Source organism: Pteropus alecto, unplaced genomic scaffold, assembly GCF_000325575.1.
Source record: "Pteropus alecto unplaced genomic scaffold, ASM32557v1 scaffold38, whole genome shotgun sequence".
Taxonomy (NCBI): Eukaryota; Metazoa; Chordata; class Mammalia; order Chiroptera; family Pteropodidae; genus Pteropus; species Pteropus alecto.
This window is the reverse complement of record NW_006442512.1, coordinates 9715615-9738300: the sequence shown is the minus strand read 5'-3', so window position 1 is coordinate 9738300 and position 22686 is coordinate 9715615. Positions and strand designations below refer to the sequence as shown.

The following is a 22686-nucleotide window of genomic DNA, read 5'->3' as shown; positions in this document are numbered from 1 at the left end:
AAACCTGACTTAAGAGAAATTCACAGAACTTTAACTTTTCAGAGAGCTTTAAAATAATGGTTCTCAAAATATAATCCTTTCACCAGCAGCTTCAGTATCATCTGAGACCTGCTAGAAAAGCAAATTCTTGAACCCAACCACACATCTAAAGAATTAGAAACTACATAGACAGGAAGGAGTAACAATCAGTGTTTTAGGACCTCCAGGCAATTCTAATGCATGCTAATATTTAAGAACCAGTTAAAATATTTCCAGCACAAGTGTAACTGTTTAAAAATTATTATAAACTATAACTGAAACTTCTTTAAAATTATAAATTACAGCTATATTTGGGGACTATACTTAGGTCTCAGCTATTTACCCATAAATAGCTAAAAATAACTCAAAGAAATAATTTCTAATCTTCAAAACCTAATCTTATTCAGTTTTACACTTTTTTTTTTTTATCTCAGTAACAACCTTCTGCAGAAGGAAGGGCAAGTACCATGGAAAACAGAATAGTAAGTAAAAGTATGAATTTTAGAGGTAGAGAGATCTGAGTTCAAGTCTTCGTGAACCTAGGACTTTCTGTATGTAAAACAGACATGCTAATCACTACACTATGGAGCCGCCCCACAAATAATTTATTCTAAACCTGAACTTTGTCATTTGTGAAATTCATTGTGGATTAAACAGAATGTTTGGTTTGGAGAAACAAATCAGTGGAGAAGAATAGAAAATACAGAAATAGATAATTTAACATATGCAAATTTAATTTATAATAAAGGCAACATCTTAACATCAATGAGGAAAAGAGGGACTTTTAAATAAACGTGTTGGGATAACTAAATAGCCATATGAAAACAGATAAAATTAGATCCATTCCACATACCTACACCAGGATAAATTCCTAATGGACCATAGGCATAAATGTAAAACATAAAATCATGCAGGTATTAGAATAAAATGGGGTGAATCCCCCATTTAATATGGGGCACAGTTTTCTATGATACAGAACCAGTAAGTAAAAAGACAGATCAAGTTATTACACTAAAATTTTGAATAGCTAAAGATATCATATGCAAAGAAAAAATATAAAATTAAGAAAAATATTTGCAACATATGTACATATGTAGTAATACATAAAACATTTCTAAAATACTCTAGAGTCTAGGCCTACAGAAAAAAACAGGCTATAAAGAAAGGAACACATGGTTTAAAAATGCAAATGATTCTTAACTATATAAAAAATTGTTCAACTTCACTTATAATCAAATAAATTAAAACTCCATAGAGTTAATTCTCTCTTGATCATATACTCTGTTGGTGAGGCTGTTACAAACAGGCACTCTCACATATTGCTGTGGGAATGTTAAACAATATAAGAACTCTGGAGGTAAATCTCAAAAATCTAACAAAATTACATTTGCATTGCCCTTTGACCCAACAACCCTACTTCTTAGAATTTATCCTAAAAAAATATACTTGGAAAAAAGTATATAAAGTATATAAAGACAAACACATAAATAATTATTTGTCAAAGCAAAAGAATACTTTATGATTCTTAGTTTCATATTTGAGAGACCAACAGGCAACTGACTAAGACTTTTAAAACAACTCTAATGTCCACCAACAAAAGAATGGGTGAAAAAAAACTATGGGACATCCACACAGGGGAGTACGACGCAGCTGTGAAAAGTAATGCAGCACCTCTGTATACTACTTTGCAGGGACCTCCCAATTCTAGCAAGGAAGAGAAAGGTGTTATAGTATGTCACCATTTATCTAAGAAAGGAGAGGTTACAAATATACATATCCCTTATAAAAAAAAAAAGGAAATCATAAATAATATATATTTTTAAAAGGTTACCTAAAGGAAAAGGAACAGAGTGAAGGGAATATAGAAGCTACATGTCTTTGAATATACCCTATTTTATAGATTTTACTACATGACAAATATTTTACATAATTATAAAACAGGAGTCAAAGTGAATAGGCTCTCACTACTTAAAGGTGGAACAAACTGATCATCATCAATAACTGCAATCGATTAAAACACATTAGATATGGTTAAATCCATGAGTTCAAAATGACAAAATTATGATACGGTTTTTAAAAAGTCCTAATTGATCACCACTGGAGGATGCTAATGAACCGACTCATTATTTGAAACCCAGTAACTAAAAGGAAAGAATCGAGCATTTCCTATACTAAGTGTACCAACAGGTTACCGAACGGATGAGAGATTTCATTTTATAAAAGTACTCCAGGTAGTCAAAGAAGAACTAATAGAATGTCACCATTTTGCAATCTTAATGAATAAATTGAGGTAGGCACTGATTATAAAGTATTGCTAACTTCACAAAAAGAGACAACCAGACATCAGGGCCTTCTGATGGAAGGCCATAATATGAGCTATAAATATTCTTGCACCCCTCCCCACACACACCAATATCAAACGTGTGGTCAACAGTATAGATCCAACTAGTAATTTACAAGAAAATACAGAGAACAGAAAAAGCATGTTAAACTATACCAGAAGGATGCAATCAGCAAAAACATCCTGACAGAAATTTAATGGAATAACTAATCTAGATGCTTTGATAGTAAACTGAGAGAAATAAGAGAATGAACCTACAGATTAAAATATACTTAAAAGACGTATTAACCAAATACAACATATGAACAATACAGGTGTGTGCACATACATGCATATGTACACACACATACACCAGGAGACAAGAAATTTGTATACTGGCTGGATTATTGTTTATCTTAATCACTGTTATATTTTGTTGTTGAACAATGATATTGTAGTTATGTTTTTAAGCTTTTATCTTTTACAAATACAGACTGAAATATTTACAGATAACATAATCTGAGATTTGCTTCAAATTAATATAGGATGAGGAAGTGGAAGGAGGTACAGATGATGTCATGAGTTGATGACAGTGTTACAGATACATGAAGGTTCATCGTACTACTTTTTCGTGTTTTTGAAATTTTACTCAGGAAAAAGAAAAAATATATATAAGGCACTAAACTTGGCATCAGACAGATGAAGAATCTGACGTTCAGAGAGTGTAAATGAATAAGATCACAAATTAGTAACAGACATTACTGGGACTATAATATTTTCTTAATTTTAGAACAATGTTCCCTACATATTACATTTAAAAAATTCCAATGCTGAACAGTGCTGACCTGCTTAAAATATTTATTGAAGCTATCTATAATTGTTACCATTCCTGACAAGACTAAATTACGCTATAAAGAGCATCTAAAATACTTTTGACTATCATAATGTACTAAGTTTTTTATATGTATTAACTCCTTTCATCCTCAGGGTAACACCATAAAATAGAGATTGTTATTATTATTCTCATTAACAGAGAAATGAAGTCCAAGGAAAGATTTAAACCTTGGCACTCTGTCTCCAGAGTTCTTAAATACTATATTATACTGCCTCTCTTATGAGCTCATAATTTCTTAACTTTATTAAAGTTTTAACTCAAACAAGAAACCAAAAAGGTGCAGAATAGAAACCCAAAAAAGGATAGATCACATACACACACACACATATATACATATACACATACATACATATAAAATATACATATACTATGTAGATCAGTTACAAAAGTACATCGGAGCTTTAAGATGAAATAAAGAGGGACCCATGAAACAATTATTCCCTTCTGTTTTTTATATCATAGCAGGATTGATTCTTCTTCCCCCATATCCCTGCAATACTTTTTTTGTTTTTAATTTTAATACCATAAAACATATATTTAGGAGTACTCTAAACCCAAGTAACTGGATTAATCAATATTAAATAAATGGCATCTATTTGAAAAGTTTTTAAAAGATAGTGGTATTGTGCTTCACTTCTAATCACATTCTTGTTACATAAAGATCCACAACATGAAGGCAACGTTAGATAAAAATTAAATTTTCCAGAGTCTACACAGCAGCGTCACAACTTTAGGTTCTGAAGCAAAGCTAATAAAGGTCAAGCTGTGAGTTTAGTAACTACTTAATTGACACCTAAGCTACAACACATTGGTGCTGAAATCAGCTGGGAGGCAATTATTTGCTACAAGGAAAGCAAATAAATGGCGAAGAGAAATGAGGTTTAAAAAAAACAAAAAAACACATATACTTTTCTGTAAAAAATGTGATTTTTAAATTTAAGAGAATATTGTATCATATCAACTGTTTTCTTAAATTTCTTTCCCACAGTTAAACTCTCCTTACAGATTTCAACTAATGATGGCATTAATTTTATCAGTGAGCCTATGGCACAAGTTGACATATTTTCCTTTTGAGATTGACTTTCATTATATCTGGAGAAACAAAGTAAAATTAGAGCCTGTTATAATATGAATCATTATATCACGGATTCGGGAATAATACAGAAGAAAGTCCTCAAAACCATTACTAACTACATCTAGTAAAAATTGTAATTACATAATTAACCCATCCACTGAAAAACTGTTACAGTGAATGTGAAATCCTCTAACTTATGCAAATTAGTGCTTAAAATGCAACAAAAATTGGATTAAAATTATAGTTTCGATTCAGTCAGAAATGCATAATGGCTTTGGAACATAAACCTAAGCAATTTAAAGTATATATCATCACTGATATATATCAAGAAAACCTGTTTAATCCCACATGTGTGAAAATAACTTCATAATTTCTTAATCTTATTAAAGTTTTGACTCAAGAAACTAAAAAAGGTTCAGAACAGAAACTCAAAATGTAAGATTAAAATATGTATAATCAAATAATACATAATAAAAGACATGAATGACTAATAATGGAAAAAGCTAATTTTATCCTATAGTTTCAATACTCTCCCTCACCAAAACTTTTCCAAAACTCCAAGTAGCTAAATTGACTAATTTGAATCTTACTTTCTCTGTCCGATTACTTTCCAATGGAAATATCCATAAAATGTGCCATAGTACAAATGTAGAAGATATAACCTCGAAAATTTGTTTTAAGGATTAAATGAATCAAAATTCATTAAGTACTTAGCAGTGTATGGCACATAACAAACACTCAATAAATGGCAGTATTATAATTACTATTAATATTAATAGCACCATTCATTTGCATACCATTTCTTCATAATAACTTCTTAAACTATACAAAATTCTTAATAGTTTACAGAATTCACCATGATTTCCAAAATTCCTGAATATCTGTAAAACTTGAGTAAGAACACAGAAAAAAACTACAGTTTACATATCACAAACACTCCTGTAATCCACTATTTTAAATAATCTTTTTTGAAATCTTTGATATTTTTAACTTGTTTTACCTAAATTTACTATTTTCAATGTATCCTTAATTACCCTCTTTCAACTTTCAAAGATGTACTATTAATACACTTAATAGTGTATTCCACTATTCTGGAATTTAATTTTTTTATCCTATATCTATGGTTCAATATAAAAGACTCTTCTAGTCAACACACAACTCCTAGAATTCCCTGGATTCCTAGAATTCAAGAAAAATTTTTTAAAATCTTCTTTGTAATAGAAATAAACAGAATATACACTAAATGGATGAGATTTATCTTCCAGAAAATAATCCTAAAATAATTAGTAAGATATGTGATGCTGTTAAGATCCCATTTCCTAAACATCCACCATGGAGACTAATGCATCTTCCATGTCTTCATCAAGGAAATTAAATGTAACAGACATAAAATAAATTGCAACCTATAACATAGTGATCAACAAGGCCCTGAGAAAAGTGGTCAAAATGAAGATTCATCTTGCTTTATTCCAAGAAAAAGGACTTCATAATTGATTGGTTTAAGTATCCAAGCCCCTTGAGAAGGATTTTCTAAAGAAAGAAGGGATAATTAAGCTTCTACCATAACTTTGATGATGAATATCATTCAAGACTTTACAAGTTCCTTTTCTTTGATTCCATGATTACCACACAACCTCTACTTTCTATTTCAAAGTTCTTGGATACAGGCAAGAGTGTGCTGGATTTTCAACCTGAAAATTCTGATCGATGGAAAGGATTCTCTTCTATTCCAACATAAACCGGCATTCTAATGTGCACATTCTAATGAGTACATCATTCTCTTATTTAGTTTAGATTGCACTGGGTTCCTGAAGTCTGACCATACATGAGTAACGGTATAAATTTGAAATTCTTACATTGGAAATATGAGATCTTCCTTCTCACTGACAACTGCTACAACCATCTCTTGATTTTCACTCCCTTCCCTTACTTATCCTGCTCCTAAAGTAAAAAAGAAAAATTAAAATAAAAAAAAAAGTGGTTTTCTTTTGTCTACTGAAACAGAGCCAAGCCAAATTTAGGCAAATGAATAATTATGAAGAAACCTAGAACTTAAAACCCAAACAAGAATGCAAGTTTACACAAGCCTCATTTACATTTATTCTCAAAAGAAAAAAAGAAACGCATGACATTCAAATTGTGCTTTAAGACAACATACACAAATTGTTTTTAAACTTACATTTTCCAGCAACATCACTTATAAAGTGGTTTGGCACACGTGACTCAATTATTCTAAGACTTAAAAATGTATCGAAGAGATATCCCCTTTGGCACAGAGTAGGGCAGGAAAACTTGTATTTGAAGTGCATATAACTTGGAGACTTCAAAGGATAACACACTTTTCTCATTGGGTCATTCAAAAGCAATTGTGTTATTCTTTCAAAAAACAACAAAAAAATTCTCGTCTACACTCCAAAGAATTACACCAGCCTTACATCAGACACTCCATCTCAATTCAACTGTGTCCGCTTAAGTTTCATTTACAAGGAGAAAATGTTCACCAAATTCACAGTTCATCTAAAACAAGGAAATGTCTATTATCGGCCTTAAATCTACAGGGCAGAATTCTTAGGACCGTGATGCCGAGAACTTCTACAGTAACTGAAATTTTCTTTGCAATCTCCATTTCCAAGAGTCAGAAAGGCTGTAGAGAATCCTGAGGATCCTGCAAGGAGGTTGGGGCGAGGGAGCAAGAGAGCGGGGAAGGGGTGAGTCTCACAGAGGAACTGCAGTAGACTTTGAGAACGTATAAGAGGCGGTTAGCTACAGGGAAAAACAGACTTATCTCCAGATAAAGTACGTTTTCAAGGAACCTGAAGTGAGGAAGGTAAGGAAAAATGACATAAAATCATTAACTCTCCATGGCCGGAGGTTAAGCAAAGTAGAGAAAGGGGGTTGGAGTAAGGGTCCAAAAGACCAGGATCTGAACTAAAGTACACAGGCTATGAGCTCGGCCTTGATCCAGATCTTCGGCCCCAGTAAGCGGACGGCAGGGGGAAAGGATCGCACTTCCTCAGGGTTGTAGAAAACAACGCGGTTTACTAACGAGTCCTGCACAAGAAGATGTCTCCTCTCTCCCTACTTACTCCCGTTCATTTCTTTACTTCCACTCTAGCACCAGCAACACTCCCGCAAAATTCAGCCAATGCCTGCGCCGCAGGTGGATAGCTAAAGGAAAAATACCTGAGTCCAAGGAATTGCGCCGGAAGCGACAGGAGGAGGAGCCGTGGACAACTGGAGCCCGGGCAAGATCCTCTCTTGCCTCTAGTCAAATCTCAATCTTTACGGGTGGGGCAGAGAACTTCCGCCCTAAACGAGGGTATCGTCACTTCCGCCTAATGCTTTTCCCTCCTCCCTGCACACTCCCTTCTCTCCGCTCTAGATACGTTCCTTACGTTTGCTACGTTCGCAACATTCTCACTTCCTTTTCCAGGAGCCATCTGCCTAACCTTAACACCTGACGTGGACTACACGACCCAGCATCCACCACAGCAGTTTGATTTCCGGGTCAAGAGGGCCAAGCTGGGTACATCACCATGGAAGCGATCGGTTTGGTCACGTGGCGCCCCTGGTTACGCCCGGTGGTAGCAGTGGGGGCTTAGGCGGGGGCCATTTTGCCGAAGGCTCCTGGAGTTGGGGGCGGTCTGGCACCTAACTGAAGCTATTTCTTTTCTTCCTCTGCAGCTGGGGCTTGGAGAGGAACAAGAAGGTTGGGCTCCATCAAGCCCTTCGGAGACGATGGTTTCCTCTAGTCTCCGCCACCTGACGACCCTGCATGGCGGCTGTGCCCTCCGCGCTGCTCCTACTGCCGCCCCTTCCAGCCCGATGTTCCTGTCGCCTCCAGAGCCGCAGTCGTCTTTCCGCCCCAGGGACTGATGATAGTCGAGGTAGGGGCACCATGAGAGGCGAGAAAAACTACTGCTGCCGGGGAGCTGCTGGAGACCACGGTTCCTGCCCCCCGACACCTTCGCCTCTGGCCGCGACCTTCTTGATGCCCGCGGAGGCAATCTCAAGTAGTTGGTCTGGGTCTGGAAGTGGTTCGTCAGGGGGAGATGAAGAGGAGACTCGGCTCCTTCAACTCCTCCGGACTGCGCCAGATCCTTCTGAGGCCTTCCAGGCTTTGCAGGCTGCTTTGCCGCGGCGGGGCGGTCGACTAGGCTTCCCCCGACGTAAGGAAGCATTGTATCGTGCTCTGGGCCGAGTGCTTGTGGAAGGAGGTAGTGATGAGAAGCGACTCTGCTTGCAACTCCTCTCGGACGTTCTCCGGGGTCAGGGGGAGGCAGGCCAGTTGGAAGAGGCCTTTAGCTTAGCTCTTCTGCCTCAACTAGTTGTCTCCTTACGAGAAGAGAATCCAGCCCTGCGGAAAGATGCTCTGCAGATCCTACACATATGTCTGAAACGTAGTTCTGGACAGGTGCTGAGAACACTTATACAACAAGGACTGGAAAGTACCGATGCCCGGCTTAGGGCTTCCACCGCACTACTGTTCCCTATCTTACTTACTCCTGAGGACTTGTTGCTCGGCCTAGATCTTACCGAGGTGATAATATCCCTAGCCAGAAAGCTTGGCGATCAGGAGATAGAAGAAGAATCTGAGACAGCATTCTCTGCACTTCAGCAAATTGGGGAGCGACTTGGACAAGAGAGGTTTCAATCCTATATCTCTCGCCTTCCGTCTGCCCTGAGGAGACAATACAATCGCCGCCTGGAGTCCCAGTTTGGCAGTCAAGTTCCTTACTATTTGGAACTTGAAGCCTCTGGATTTCCTGAAGATCCCCTTCCCTGTGCAGTGACTCTTTCCAACAGCAATCTTAAATTTGGGATTATTCCTCAGGAACTGCATTCAAGATTGTTAGATCAGGAAGACTATAAGAACCGGACTCAGGCCGTTGAGGAACTGAAACAAGTGATGGGACGGTTTAACCCTAGTTCTACCCCTCATTCAAGTCTTGTCAGTTTCATTAGCTTGCTGTATAATTTGTTAGACGATTCAAACTTCAGAGTGGTCCATGGCACGCTTCAGGTTCTGCATTTACTGGTTATTCGCCTTGGAGAGCAGGTACAACACTTCTTGGGACCAGTTATAGCAGCTTCTGTCAAAGTGCTGGCAGACAACAAGTTGGTGATCAAACAGGAATACATGAAAATCTTCCTCAAGCTAATGAAGGAAGTAGGTCCTCAACAGGTGCTTTGTTTACTCCTGGAACATCTCAAACATAAGCATTCCAGAGTAAGAGAGGAGGTGGTGAACATCTGCATCTGCTCCCTCCTGACCTATCCCAGTGAGGATTTTGACCTACCCAAACTGTCTTTTGATCTTGCCCCAGCTCTTGTAGATAGCAAACGCAGGGTACGCCAAGCAGCTCTCGAAGCCTTTGCTGTGTTGGCATCATCAATGGGGTCAGGCAAAACCAGCATCCTTTTTAAAGCTGTGGATACTGTTGAACTGCAAGATAATGGAGATGGAGTGATGAATGCGGTGCAGGCCAGATTGGCTAGGAAAACCCTCCCAAGGTTAACAGAACAGGGATTTGTGGAGTATGCAATGCTCATGCCATCATCTGCCCAGGGTAGGTCAAGCCATTTGGCACATGGAGCAGATACAGACTGGCTTTTGGCTGGTAACAGAACTCAGAGTGCACACTGTCACTGTGGTGACCACACGAGGGATAGCATGCAAATTTATGGATCGTACAGTCCAACTATCTGTACCCGAAGGGTATTAAGTGCAGGAAAAGGAAAAAATAAATTACCATGGGAAAATGAGCAGCCAGGAGTCATGGGAGAAAACCAGACCTCCATTTCCAAGGATATAGAACAGGTATGCATCTTCTCTAATTTCCTTGAGTTGAAGCTGAAAGAATTTAAAATGAAAATATACCTGTAATGAGTTAAGGGTGAGGCTGTTTAGGATTGTTATGCTTGGTTTTTAAATCAATTCAAATTCTAATGTGAGTATCTACTATAATGGTACAGAACATATAGGATTGTTTAATAGGCTTTCTGATGGATTTATTAAATTCTAAGAACAATGTGATATAGACCATGCCAGGATTTCAGTTTTGGCCTGTTACTTTGGTGTATCAGTTATCTCCTTCATACAACAAACACTGAATACCTAGTAGGTGCCAGATAAAGAGCTAAGTTCTGGGAATGAAAATGAGACTGGTTCCACAAAGTTCAGGGATAAGGTAGTTACAAGTTTGTTAAGACTAAAATAAAAATATAAAGACTCTTGTGGGAATACTGAAATTAGAAAAAAAAAGGTTATTAGAAAAGTCAAAAAAGCCTTCTGAGCAGGTGTGACATCTGAATTGACTTTTCCTGCCTGCCCCCATTTCTATTTTGAAAATTCTAAGTCTACAGGTAACTTAATAGTACAATGAATATCCACATACTCCATCTATACTTACCAGTTGCTATATTGCCGTGCGTACTCCATATTTCTCAAACCATTTGAAAGTAGTGTTGAGATCTTTACATTCCTAAATATTTCTGGATATATCTCCTAAGAATGACATTCTTCTTTATAGCCATCATACCATTATCACACCTCAGAATATAAATAGTAATTCAGTAATATCTTAACATAAAGCCTATATTTAAATTTCTCCAATTTTTATAGTAGTTTAACTTATCCAGGATCCAATCAAAATTTATGCAGATAATATATCTCTTCTGTGTAGAATAGTATGCCCGCTTATTTGTTTCTTTGTTTTTTCTAGACAGAGTGTTTTGAAAAGAATTTGGGGTAGTTTTGTAGAATTTCCCACATTCTTAATTTATGTGATTGTTTTCCTTATGATTACATTCAACATAAACAGTTTTAGCAGAAATATTGCATAAGAAAGATGTTGCTAACTTCACATTACATCACATCATGAAGTATGTAATACCAGGCTGTCCCACTATTGGTGATGCTAAATTTTCTCACTTCGATTAAGCTGGTGATTAGCAAGATCATTCTATTGTAGCCATTTATCTTCCTCTTTATAATTAGCACAGGATCTGTAGGATGATACTTTGAGACCCTCTGAATACCGCAATAACCTTTCACCCACTGTTCTTAGCATCCATCAATGATTCTTACCTGCATCATTTATTACATTGGGAGGTACAAAAAAGGGTAACTTTTTTTTTAATTCTAGCATTTCTCCTATATCTGTTACCCAGCATTCTTTTTAATTCTATGTGTAAATATTTAAATCAGTATTCCTTTTGATGCTAAAATAGTTTCAGATTTGATGGCTGGCTCCTATGTCTTTTGACACGATTCTTTAGTGTTTGAACACTTCTTTAACTTAAACATAACATGATGCCCAGGCTTACCTTGTACTTTTATTGCTCCAGACCTGGTGTTGACCATTTTTTTTCAAGCGCCCTAAAATTGCTTTTTAAATGAAGAGTGGAATTTAAAAGCCAAAATTTGGATATTGATGTGCTCATTGCTATTGCTTACCATCGCTGATTGGCCCTTTCATGGGACAGAACCAGAGATTACCTTTTTTTTTCCTTTAATGAATTCATACTGATACCTCTGATTCAAATTCAGCACTGTGTGATTCTTCTCTATCTTTTTTTAGTTTTATTTGTATCTCTATTCTCCCAGAATAAAACTCTGGTTCCCAACATCAGTTATATTTATTCATATGTTGTATCCTACAATACACAAAAAATAATTACACTAATAACAATTAACTACCCATTAGATAAAATTCAAGATTTCTTTGCAATTTCTTTTCTGCTTAGAATTATCTCACAGTCAAAGTTCTGTGTTCAAACTTTTAATTGTTTTCCAGGTGATTATGATTCAAATAGTGTGATGAAAGATGAAAAAGTTTGCTAAGTGTGGATGAGGCCTGGTGAATTTCAGAACAAATGAATATATGTTCAGAGACACTGAATTATGAAAACACATAGCAAATTAATACGAAATGGTGAGTTTCTGCATAGCTGAACAAGGCATTTGGTAGGAAGTAGTAGAAGATGCTACTAAAAATGTAGGCAGAGGCAGAGTATAGAGATCATTTTTGCAAATAAGTAGTTCATACTTTTTGTGATAGACCACAAAGGGATGGAGGTGAACTTAGTGTTCCCTCTCAGAGTTTGTCAGTTTTTTAAAAATAATTCATATAATCTAGTTTTATGGTTATTCTCATGTGTTGTAAACATTAGCTGGCAGTGGATGATTTTCTTTAAACATCGATGATAACACTGCCTGTTACACATCAAGTCTGAAATGTTAGTGTATTAAGAAGATTCTGGTGCTGGCGAAAGCACCAGAAATCTGAAAATAAGTCCATTTCTGAAATTCCAGTGTAGACATATGTTGCTTTTGAAAGATGCTTTGGTGAAATTAAAACATCTCGTAAATTAAGTTACAGCTTCTTGCTCAGAAATAGTCTGTAAAAGAACTGCATTAGAAATTATCTTAAAGGACAGGTATTAAATATTTAAATATTTTTATGTGTGCAGTTTTTTAAAGTGTATGTAGAGTACATCATATAAAGTCTACATATAGTTAAATTAATAAACATTTTTTAGAGCAGTTTTAGGTTCACAGCAAAATTGGAACAGAAAGTACAGAGGTTTCCCATATACTCCCCTGCCCCTACATATGCACAGCCTCCCACATTATAAACATCCACACTGCCAACACCACAGTGGTACATTGTTAAAATTGATGAACCTAGACTGACACATAATTATTACCCAAAGTCTATAGTTTACATTAGGATTTACAGTTTGCGAGTTCGGACAAATATATCCATGTCCTATATCCACCATTAAAATATCATAGAGAATAGTTTTACTGCCATAAAAATTTCAGTTCTCTGCCTATTAATCTCTCTCTCACTCCCTCCCTAACTCCAGGCAACCACTGATCTTTTTACTGTCTCCATAGTTTGCCTTTTCCAGAATGTCGTGGCCCTTGGATTGATTTGCACTGGCTATTGACCAGGCTCTGCCGTAACATTTGCAGTCTACTGTTAATCTTGTTCACATGTAACATTGGTTAGTGACAGGCATTAAACAGCAAAGCTTCCAGAAAAACTCATAAATGTTTAAATTACATATTTCTGTTTTGAAGATAAATAGACTAGTTTGCTTAGAAGTACGATTTTTGTAGTGTAGTAGTAGAAAACATGGTTATAGAAGAGGGAAGCAGACAGTGCCTAGATTGGAGACTCTTGAATACCAGTCTCAAGAGTTTAGCCTGTTATTTAGACAGTGATTTGTAACTACAGGGTGGCTTATTTATTTGTTTATTTGTTTTTTGTTTTATTTATCTTTTTAAGCAGTGTTTTAGAAAAATTAATCACAATGGCAGTAATGCATTTCTTAGAGAAGCTAGAGACTAGAGACAAGATCAATTATACTTTTATTGTACTATAGGTGTGAAGTGCTGATATTTATGCGATTGGCAGGGTGTCTGGATGAGACTGAAAAGAAAGTGATGAATGTAAGAGATATTTCAGAAGATTTAGTGACAGTGTTGAAGAGAGGGAGAGAAAGAGGGATAGCTAAAATTTGAATGAGCTGACAAAATGCATAATAGTTCATGGATATACATAGGAAGATCCTAAAAGAGGAAGTTAATTTGGGGGGAAATAAATTTTAGGTGGAGAAAGATAAACTATTCCAGTTGAGTTTGAAAACTATTCAAGAGGTAAGGAAAGAACTAGAGATTTAGATCTTGGAAGTCACATACAGAGAAGTTAATTGCTGAAACTGTGAGAATGGATGGGCTCTTTGTTGAAGGGCATATAGGGAAGAGCAGAGTGCTGAAGACTCAATCTTAGCATGCATGCATCCCCATTTAGGGAATAGCAATAGGAGATAGAACCAAACAAGGCAAGGAAAAAGGATGCCTAAGATTTGGAAAAGAACCAAGACAGAGCAAGGTTTTAGAAGTGAAGTAGAGAGTTTTAAGAAGGATATCAGTACTGTTAAATGCCGGACAAATTGAGGAGAACAAAAACTGAAAAGCATGACTTGTTTTTATATATTCAACCTGCTACTTATAAAATAATTTTCGGTACTTTTAATTTTATCTTTCTTAATTTCCTCTTGATAATCCTTCTGATCGTAAAATATTATATGTGCTTATTATTGAAAATTTGGAAAATATAAAAAAGTACCAAGAAGAAATGTAAATGTTTCAGCAATCCTACTACTAAGAAAGGCCTGCAGTGAATATTTTGTTGCTTGTTCTTCAAGTATCATTTCAATTTATGTATATAGGTATAGATTTTTTTTCCATACATGAAACTCTCCCCTGTTTACTTACTTTAGCGTGAACATTTTTTTCTTTAACATTGAATGATCTGTAGCAAGATCTTTAATGACTGTTTAATATTAGATTGTATAATAGCATGGTCTGTTTAACTGTTCTCTTACTTTTGAATATTTAGACTTTTAATTCTGTTTTTGTTTCTACCATTTAGTTGATTCTTTTTGGTCCCTGACATATAGACTGATAACCAGATTCCTGTGATGTTCTAACTTTGCATCTTTTTCTTTGTTTTTATGAGTATTTTAATGGGTTAGTAAGATCAAGCAATCAGGTTTAACTAGCTGGCTACCATATAAGCTATACTTTTCCTAACAGATTTTCTACAGTGTAGTTAAGAGTCAGTAACCGTCTCTAAAAAGAAGCATACTTGCTTTATGTGTATGTAATTACTAGGTCTGTAGTTTTTTCAAGGAAGAGGATTTGGTTATTGGAAGGTCATTGGGACATAGAAAAGAATAGTTTTAGAAGAATGTTATAGACAGAGACCAAATTTAAAAGTTTATGAGATGAGTTGATAAGGAAACAGGCAATAAGCATTTATTCAACATCTTTTTGATCATTCACTATGTGCAAAACCAAGTGCGAGTTTACAGACTACTCTTTAAAGCACTACATAGTATTTTTTCTTCTTTTGATATTTAGTACATGTGAGCCATGTCTTTTTTTCTTCTCAGTGATGGTAAGCACTGTGATAGTAGGGACTGTTTTGTTTTTGTCTTTGTAATAGTACTAACTATGATGCTGTGTCTACAATCAGTATCAACAAATATCTGTTAAATGAGAAAATAACTAAGGGTTTTTCGGTGAAAGAAAAGACCAAGCGAGATATAGCAGGATTTAGCAGGATGAATTATTCCTGTGTTTTATTTTAAAATAAGAAACACTTGATTTGAAAGAGGCAGAGAAAGGAGACACTTGTGAATTCCGTATGCCTACTCTGTATTTTGTACTGTGGTAGATGTTAGACATGCAAGATATATATGATTTATTCCCTATAATCATACTCAAGAATCATATTTGAGAGAGAAAGGCAAGGAATGTCCCTAAATAAGTGAATGAGTCATGAATACAGGTATAGAGATTAGCTTTGGAACAAAGGAGGAAGTCTTTTCCTCTAGAACTGAAGGAAAAACAACAAAAATGACTTAAGATACAGAAAAAATTTGAGATAGCAAAAAGGATGATGTGTGTGTGTGTAAGTCAAAAGACAGAAGATACCAGCTTTAGAACAGTGCTTACCAAACTTTAATGTGCCTATGAATTGCCTCAGGATCTTGTTAAAATAAAGATCTGATTCAATTTGTCTGGAATGGGATCTGAGACTACTAGTTTACTATGCTAGGTGTTGCTGATGCTGCTGATTTGTGAACCAATTTTGAGAGCAGGATTCTAATATTAGACTTCCATATTCTGGTAAACTATGAAGCAAGATGAGAAGGGAAAATAAGAGGATCAGGGATTTGAAGAATGTGAGAAAGATTTAGAATACCAATATGACAAATTTAAAGATAATAGAAACTTAAAATTATTAAGTCACACTAATGTATTTGGTATGAACTTAATCCTAAACAGTGAGATCATCCTTGGATGCTGGATTGTTTCCAATAAGTAGTCATTAATTTTCTTTTTAAAATTTTATTGGGTTGCTTGAAGAATTTGAAAAACATTTCTTTTTAATGCTTGTCAAAATCATGAGCAACTCCAAAGCATATCTATTCTGTGTAGGTGATCTATTTAAAAACTTAAAAATAATTTTAAATACATTAAAATATAAACCTTAAAAGCATATTAAACAAAGTAATGTATATGTTATATTGATTTTACTATCTTAAAAAAGTTACAGCCATTCCCTTGATAAATGGACAAAACATACTCATTACCTTGTATATATATTTTTATTTCCCTGTAACTTTTTTTTTTACCTAAGGTTGTGTTAGCTGTATCTATTAAATACAACCTTACCTAGAGAAACCAACTTTTGTTTCCTCACGGATGAAGAAGAAACTAAAAGTCAGTAACCAAGAGCTATCCTTTCATTCTCTTCATGAGTACACATTTCTTATCTTTTTTATAATGATTTAAGTGGCAAAATAAACATGTATTTAACATCCAAAGGTATTTATATATCCTTTAAACTGTTTGATGGCTATTCTATAATGTATGAGACAAGGGTAAATTAAAAACATTTGGTGACCAATGGTTTGCATTTTTATTATTAGAAATTGTTTGGGTTCTAAAGATTTTTCATTAATTTCATTATATATTAGTTTAAGATCTTATGAATAACTAAGGGTCTGAAAATTACAACATAAGCTAATATATTAAGCATTGTCAGATTTCTGGCATTAAAAGAATTGATTCTTTTCATAGTGATATTATACAATTTAATTGACACGATTTTATAATTTTATATTTTGAAAAGGAGTGATGTTAAATTTATCTAACTTGTAACTTCCGAACTTGTATAGGAAATTTAAGATTTTCAATTTAATTAGGCTTTTCCTGAGAGATGAGTTCAAGTTTGCACAAATAATTATATCATACTTATATTAAAAACTATTAAGTATTGCTTATTTTGGCTTTTGGAAACTATCATTTTTCTAAGTTTGTTTAATTTATAATTAAGTGTCTTTACTATCTTTAGCCTTAGAATTATAAAGTAATCTTAATTTGCAGTTAATTATTTAGGGAAATTGAGGAAAGCTGACCATTGAATGTTAATGGGTTTTGTTGCTTAATTTGTAATTAAGTTTCTTTAGTATCTTTAGTTTTAGAATTCTAAAGTAATGCTAATTTGCAGTTAATTATTTAGAAAAATTGAAGAAAGCTGAACATTGAATGTTACAGGTTTTGTTGCCTTTCATCTTTAGTATAAGAATTTGATTTTTGTAGATATTGACAGGTATTGGGCCTATAATAAGTGAACATGAAAGAAATCTTAAGTTTTTGGTGGAGGAAGTTTAAAACAAACATAAATGGAACACACCAATAAGGAAGCAAAATTCCAGATTCTTTGTCAGCTGCCACCTGAACAGGGTAATGCCATCCAGCAGAAATCACTGAATAGTTAGACTATAAAATCAAAACTCATTTCCACCACTGCTGCCATCTGTGTGTAAACAAGCTATTGTCCATGTTGCTCAGTCAAAATCAGAACCAGAAGCAGGCTTTGCCCAGAATCAGATTCACTGTGTGAGCCATATCGTTTATTTAGTTATATGAGGAAAGGTTAACTGAGGACTCAAGGGTCCAAGTCTCGGAAAAGGTGCACTTTCAGGCCATGCGTTTGATTCTCATGATAGGACCCAGAAGGGCAGTATATTAGTGAAACTTCTAGAAATAAACATCAAACAAGGAGTCAGAAACATTTAGTTTATTATTTTGCAGTTTGTTTTCTTACATGTAAGAGAGTCAGGTAATAGACTAAATTAAGAAAAGCCAGAAATGAGAAAAGGAAAAAATATTAGAGACAATATAAGTCTTATTTGCACATTTTATGGGTAAACTGGTTAGCTGACAGTTGCAAAGAGTGCAATCTGGGTATCCTGCCCTTGTATAGGAAGTCTAAGAATTTCAAAGAAAATATTTTAGTTGTTTTAAGAAAATATATTTTAGCCGTGTAATGTATATGACAGTCCAGGTCTGCCAGTCTCCTTCTATCAGCACTACTATCTTAAGTCAGATATATGCCATTTCTCTCACTGAAACTTATTCATTAATGTTAAAAAATTTTTTGAACCAACCCAAATAAATGTTCCATAATAGGAGAATGGTATATCTAGTCAATAGAATATTATGCAACTTATGGACATGGACAATGGACTAGTGGTTACCAGAGGGGAGGGAGGAGGGGGAAAAAGAAATAAAATATAAATAAATAAAATGTGTGTGTTTTTTTAAAAAAAATATTATGCAGCCTTTAAAAACAGTTTATATCCTTAGACCTAACAATTCCAGGATATGTGCATAATAACAGTGTTCACTACAAGATTGTAATAGTGAAAAGTTGTGACATGGAAAATGTCTATTAGTAGGGAACTATGAGTCCATCCATAATGTGGAATACAGGGCAACCATTTAAAAAAAATAAGATATGTGTAGGTTAACATGAAAGGATGTCTGCAATATGCTGAGTACTTACTACCAGAGTATTTTGTGACCTATTTTTATTTTTTAAAAATAGCTTATTGAAGAGTGCTTACATGTAGAAAAAGACAAATTTGACAGAGTTTATTAATAGGATTCTAGTGAAATGGGATGCCAAAGAAGAATTTCATTTTATATTTTATTTCTATATTTTTGTTTTTTCACAATAAGCAGTTACTACTTTTGCAATTAAAGTTTATAGCTCTTATGAGAGATCGTAACACATGGGAAATACTTTTCCTATGATGTTAAGTGCAGAAGTGGCATCTAAAACTTTATGTATAGTTTCACAACTATGTTTTCTTAAAGAAAGTGATTTGGAAAAAAGCACACAAAGATATTACAGAAGGTGACTTTAGGTAATTGGAATAAATTTTTTAATGACCACCACTAATGAATGGGCAAGGTTGCAGTCTAAGTAAAACCGGAAAGAACTTGTAGAAGATCAAAGGCTCCAGAAACTGGAGATCAAGATAAAGTTTAGTAGTTCAATAAAGGCAGTAGTATAAGTGATTTCTGAGAGCATTAGTTATTAAAAGGCCTTTTCCTGATAATTTGTTACTAAGTCGACCAAAATAGAATTAAACTATTTTGTGTTTTTAGACCCCTTGCCAAAAGCTGAAATAAAATGCATTAGTTCATTTTATGACCTTTTTTTGAAAAATATACGAGAAATCAAATGTAAAGGTTAAAGGATAATAAACAGCAAGATTAAAATAGTAGGTAAGACTGAATTTCAAATCATTGTTAATATTAAGTGTGACACTTACCTTTTATAATGCTTTTATTTACTATAACTCTAAGGAATTAAAGGAATTAAATTTTTAGATATTAACTTTAAAGACCACAAACTCTGTCTCATGTTCCTAGAGTCAAAAGATGCTCTAAACAGACTGTTTCACATTTTATAAATTTAACTCATAACTCTTTCAAAATATATCTAATTTTTCTTTAACTCACTTCCCTTTCCTTTTATTCATTGTTTAGTTCATTAAAGCTTATCCTGATGAAAAACCATTTGACTACCTTTAAGAGAGATCAAAAAAGGCCTCTCATGTTAATAATAATTGGTGTGTCCTATGTTGTGCTTTCAAATATTTGTAGAATTTTCTGTAGCAAAATTTAATCCCCAACTGATTTCTCCTAGATTCTTGAAAATTTCACACACGCACACACATTCTCTAACACTACCACTATCCTTTTATCCCCGTCACCACTACCTCTAGTTGTTGTATCTGGCATACATATTAATGTTCTCTTCTCTAAGCAGAAATTAGTTACAGAGTAAATCTAATGTAAAATATAGCCGATACTAGAGAATTAGTTCTGGATTAGTCACTATTTTAACCATGTCTTTAAATGTATCTATCAGAAATTGGCTATAATTGGTTTCATTTTTATTCCATATGTCATTTTAATACTGACTACTTTATAATCAGTCATAGAAATTATACTATTAGATTTAGAGAAAGTAAAGTCAGGCCTTTTTATCTGGGGCATTCCTTTTTTTATCATTGGTATTTTCTAGCTTAATTTTTGAAGGCGTTAACAGGTTTTACACAAAATTTGATGAGGAATAACAAGTTCCCTAAGGCATATTTGGTAGTTTATAATCTTTTAATTGTCAAGTAACTAAAAAGTTTGTAAATAGACATTGCTTTAATTTTATTATATTTTAATGCTATTTGATAATTAGCAAAGTTTGCAAAGAGACATTAGTGAGAAGGCTATAGTTTGCCATGGATGTCTAGATTTGATTGTTTGTTAGGCTCCAAATAAATATATAGATGGTAAGTATAATTTCTTGTCTGTTAACTCAATATTTTAAATGTTCTGTAGTCATGTTGAATGTGAAGTGATCTAGAACAATTGAGATTATCATTGGTGAAGAATTCTGAGCACTTGACTCATGCTCTCATCTAGTTCTTTAACTATGATTAGATAGAATTTCAAAATTCTATCCTGGCACTTTTGTACCTTAAGGATCAAAGGGGGTATGTGAAAAAAATTGGAAACTGTCAATACTAGATATATATAAAGTATTATATACTTTGTTTTAACTAAAAGACCTATCATAAACTATTTTTTTGATCATTAAAAAAAACTTTATTTTGAAATAAATTATGGGTTTTAAAGATGGTTCAGAGACTTGCTACACAACCCTTCCCCGAGCTTCTCCTAATGTTGCCATCGTACATAACCATTTATCAACACTAAGAAACTAATACTGCTACGATACTATCATAAACTATTTTAAAGGAAACCATGACCATCTGGACTGTAATTTACATCTGGACTGCAGATTATGAATAATAAATCTGCCTCAGTAAGAATAGTAAAGTGGGATGCTCGCTTGTTCAGTGACCTTCAGTGATCAATTTATTGTCTAATTCTGAAACACAGATGGCATAGTGTGGCAGGCTATGCTGCTGAATCAGAAATGTTCTTTTCTCTATTCAAGTTGTCATTTAATTCTTTTTATTATTGCTATTCTTTCCTTCCTAACTGCCAGATATGTACTGTAGGGGAGGTAAGGTACAGAAAAGATTTGGGGTGAAGTAGTAAGAAAGAGGAAAAAAATGGTATTTCTATTATAGATTAAAAAATACTCTTAGTATACCACACTATGTGTGAATATTTATTTATATCATTGTATATTTGATAAATTTAATATTTTCCTTTAAATCTGATTGTCATAATTGAGTCTAAATTCTGTCTCATTTATTATAAGTAGACTTAACACAAATTTGCTAACTTATTATTTTGTTCTTATAGTTTTCATCATATGATTTCATCCCATCTCCAAAATTAAAGCCCTCTCAAGGAATGCCAGTCAATGATGATTTATGTTTTAGCAGAAAAAGAGTGTCAAGAAACTTATTTCAGAATAGTCAGGATTTTAACTCAGATTCTCTTCCTGCATGTGCTGCTGGTAAGTAACAGGTGCAGGTAATGGACATGTTGAATTAAATTAAAGATTTCTCTAAACTTCATAGTTTATTCAAAGGCTACAGTTCGGATCCAATACATATTTGTTGAAGATTTGTTACGAATGGACACTTTGGCATAAATTGTCTCATAATACTCTGGAAGGCCTTCTCACAGAAACTGTTTAAGTCCTAATGTAAATCAGTATTTGCTTAATCGACAATCTGTATTTATTGAGTCTCACCTGTGTCAGGTATTTTCAACAAAAGAGGAAGAACTTTCTGCCTAATAGGTCTTGCATTCTATTTGGGACAGACATTAAATCAATGTGAAACATTGTAGGTTAGATGGTAATAGATGCTATGGAGAAAGGTAAAGCAGAAAAGAGGAATATGGGGAAGGGGCTATTTTAAATGATGTAGTGAAATAAGGCCATATTCAGAAAGGAATACTTGAAGTAAACCAGATAGATATCAAGAAAGAAGAGCAAATGATTCCAGAAAGAGGGAAGTAAATGTAGAGTATGGTACATGTTTGAGAAAAATCAAAGAGGCTAGTAAGTCTAGAATGAAATGAGTTAAGAAGAAGAAAAGTGGAAAATGAAATTAAAGAGATATTAGTGGTTCCTATTTATAAAGCTTAATGGGCTATTGAATGAACTTTGAATTTTACTCTGAGTGAGGAACATTTTGAGGAAAGAAGCAGTATCAATTGCCTTATATTTTCCAGGCTTGTCTTGGACATTACTTAAAAAGTAGACTTAAGGTGGGCAGGGGCAAAAACAGGGAGTCTATTGTAGTAATCCAGACTAGAGTTGCTGGAGGCTTTGACTAGGGTAGCAGCGAATGTAGTCAAAAGTGTTTAGATTCTGATTGTATGTCAGAGGTAGAGTTGATATGATTTGTTCATGGATTGGATGTGAAGTGTGAGAGAGAGAGAAGTCAAGAGTGCTGTAAGGTTTTTTGGCCACAGCAACTGGAAAGATGTTTAATTGCCTAAGTAAATGT

At 34.4% G+C, this 22686-nt stretch overlaps 2 protein-coding genes across 6 annotated transcripts in view; one reads left to right on the top strand and one right to left on the bottom strand.

The window, feature by feature from the left end:
• KLHL28 (kelch like family member 28) overlaps window positions 1-7758 on the bottom strand; it is a 30080-nt gene extending 22322 nt beyond the window's left edge. The window contains exons 1-2 of one of the 3 annotated variants that reach the window (XM_025040404.1): window positions 7492-7758; window positions 6165-6249 (exon numbers count right to left, since the gene is read on the bottom strand). The gene's annotated coding sequence lies outside the window, so the exon portion shown is untranslated. The other 2 variants (XM_006922698.3, XM_025040405.1) reach the window with 2 other exon arrangements.
• A 107-nt stretch (window positions 7759-7865) lies between these two features.
• The window catches only part of TOGARAM1 (TOG array regulator of axonemal microtubules 1), a 69001-nt gene continuing 54180 nt past the window's right edge, over window positions 7866-22686 (top strand). For all 3 annotated transcript variants that reach the window (XM_015597672.2, XM_006922697.3, XM_015597673.2), the window contains exons 1-2: window positions 7866-10129; window positions 21527-21683. In XM_015597672.2, coding sequence (XP_015453158.1) covers window positions 8084-10129; window positions 21527-21683 — 2203 coding nt within the window. In that variant the 5' untranslated portion in view covers window positions 7866-8083. The remainder of the gene's footprint in view (window positions 10130-21526; window positions 21684-22686) is intronic.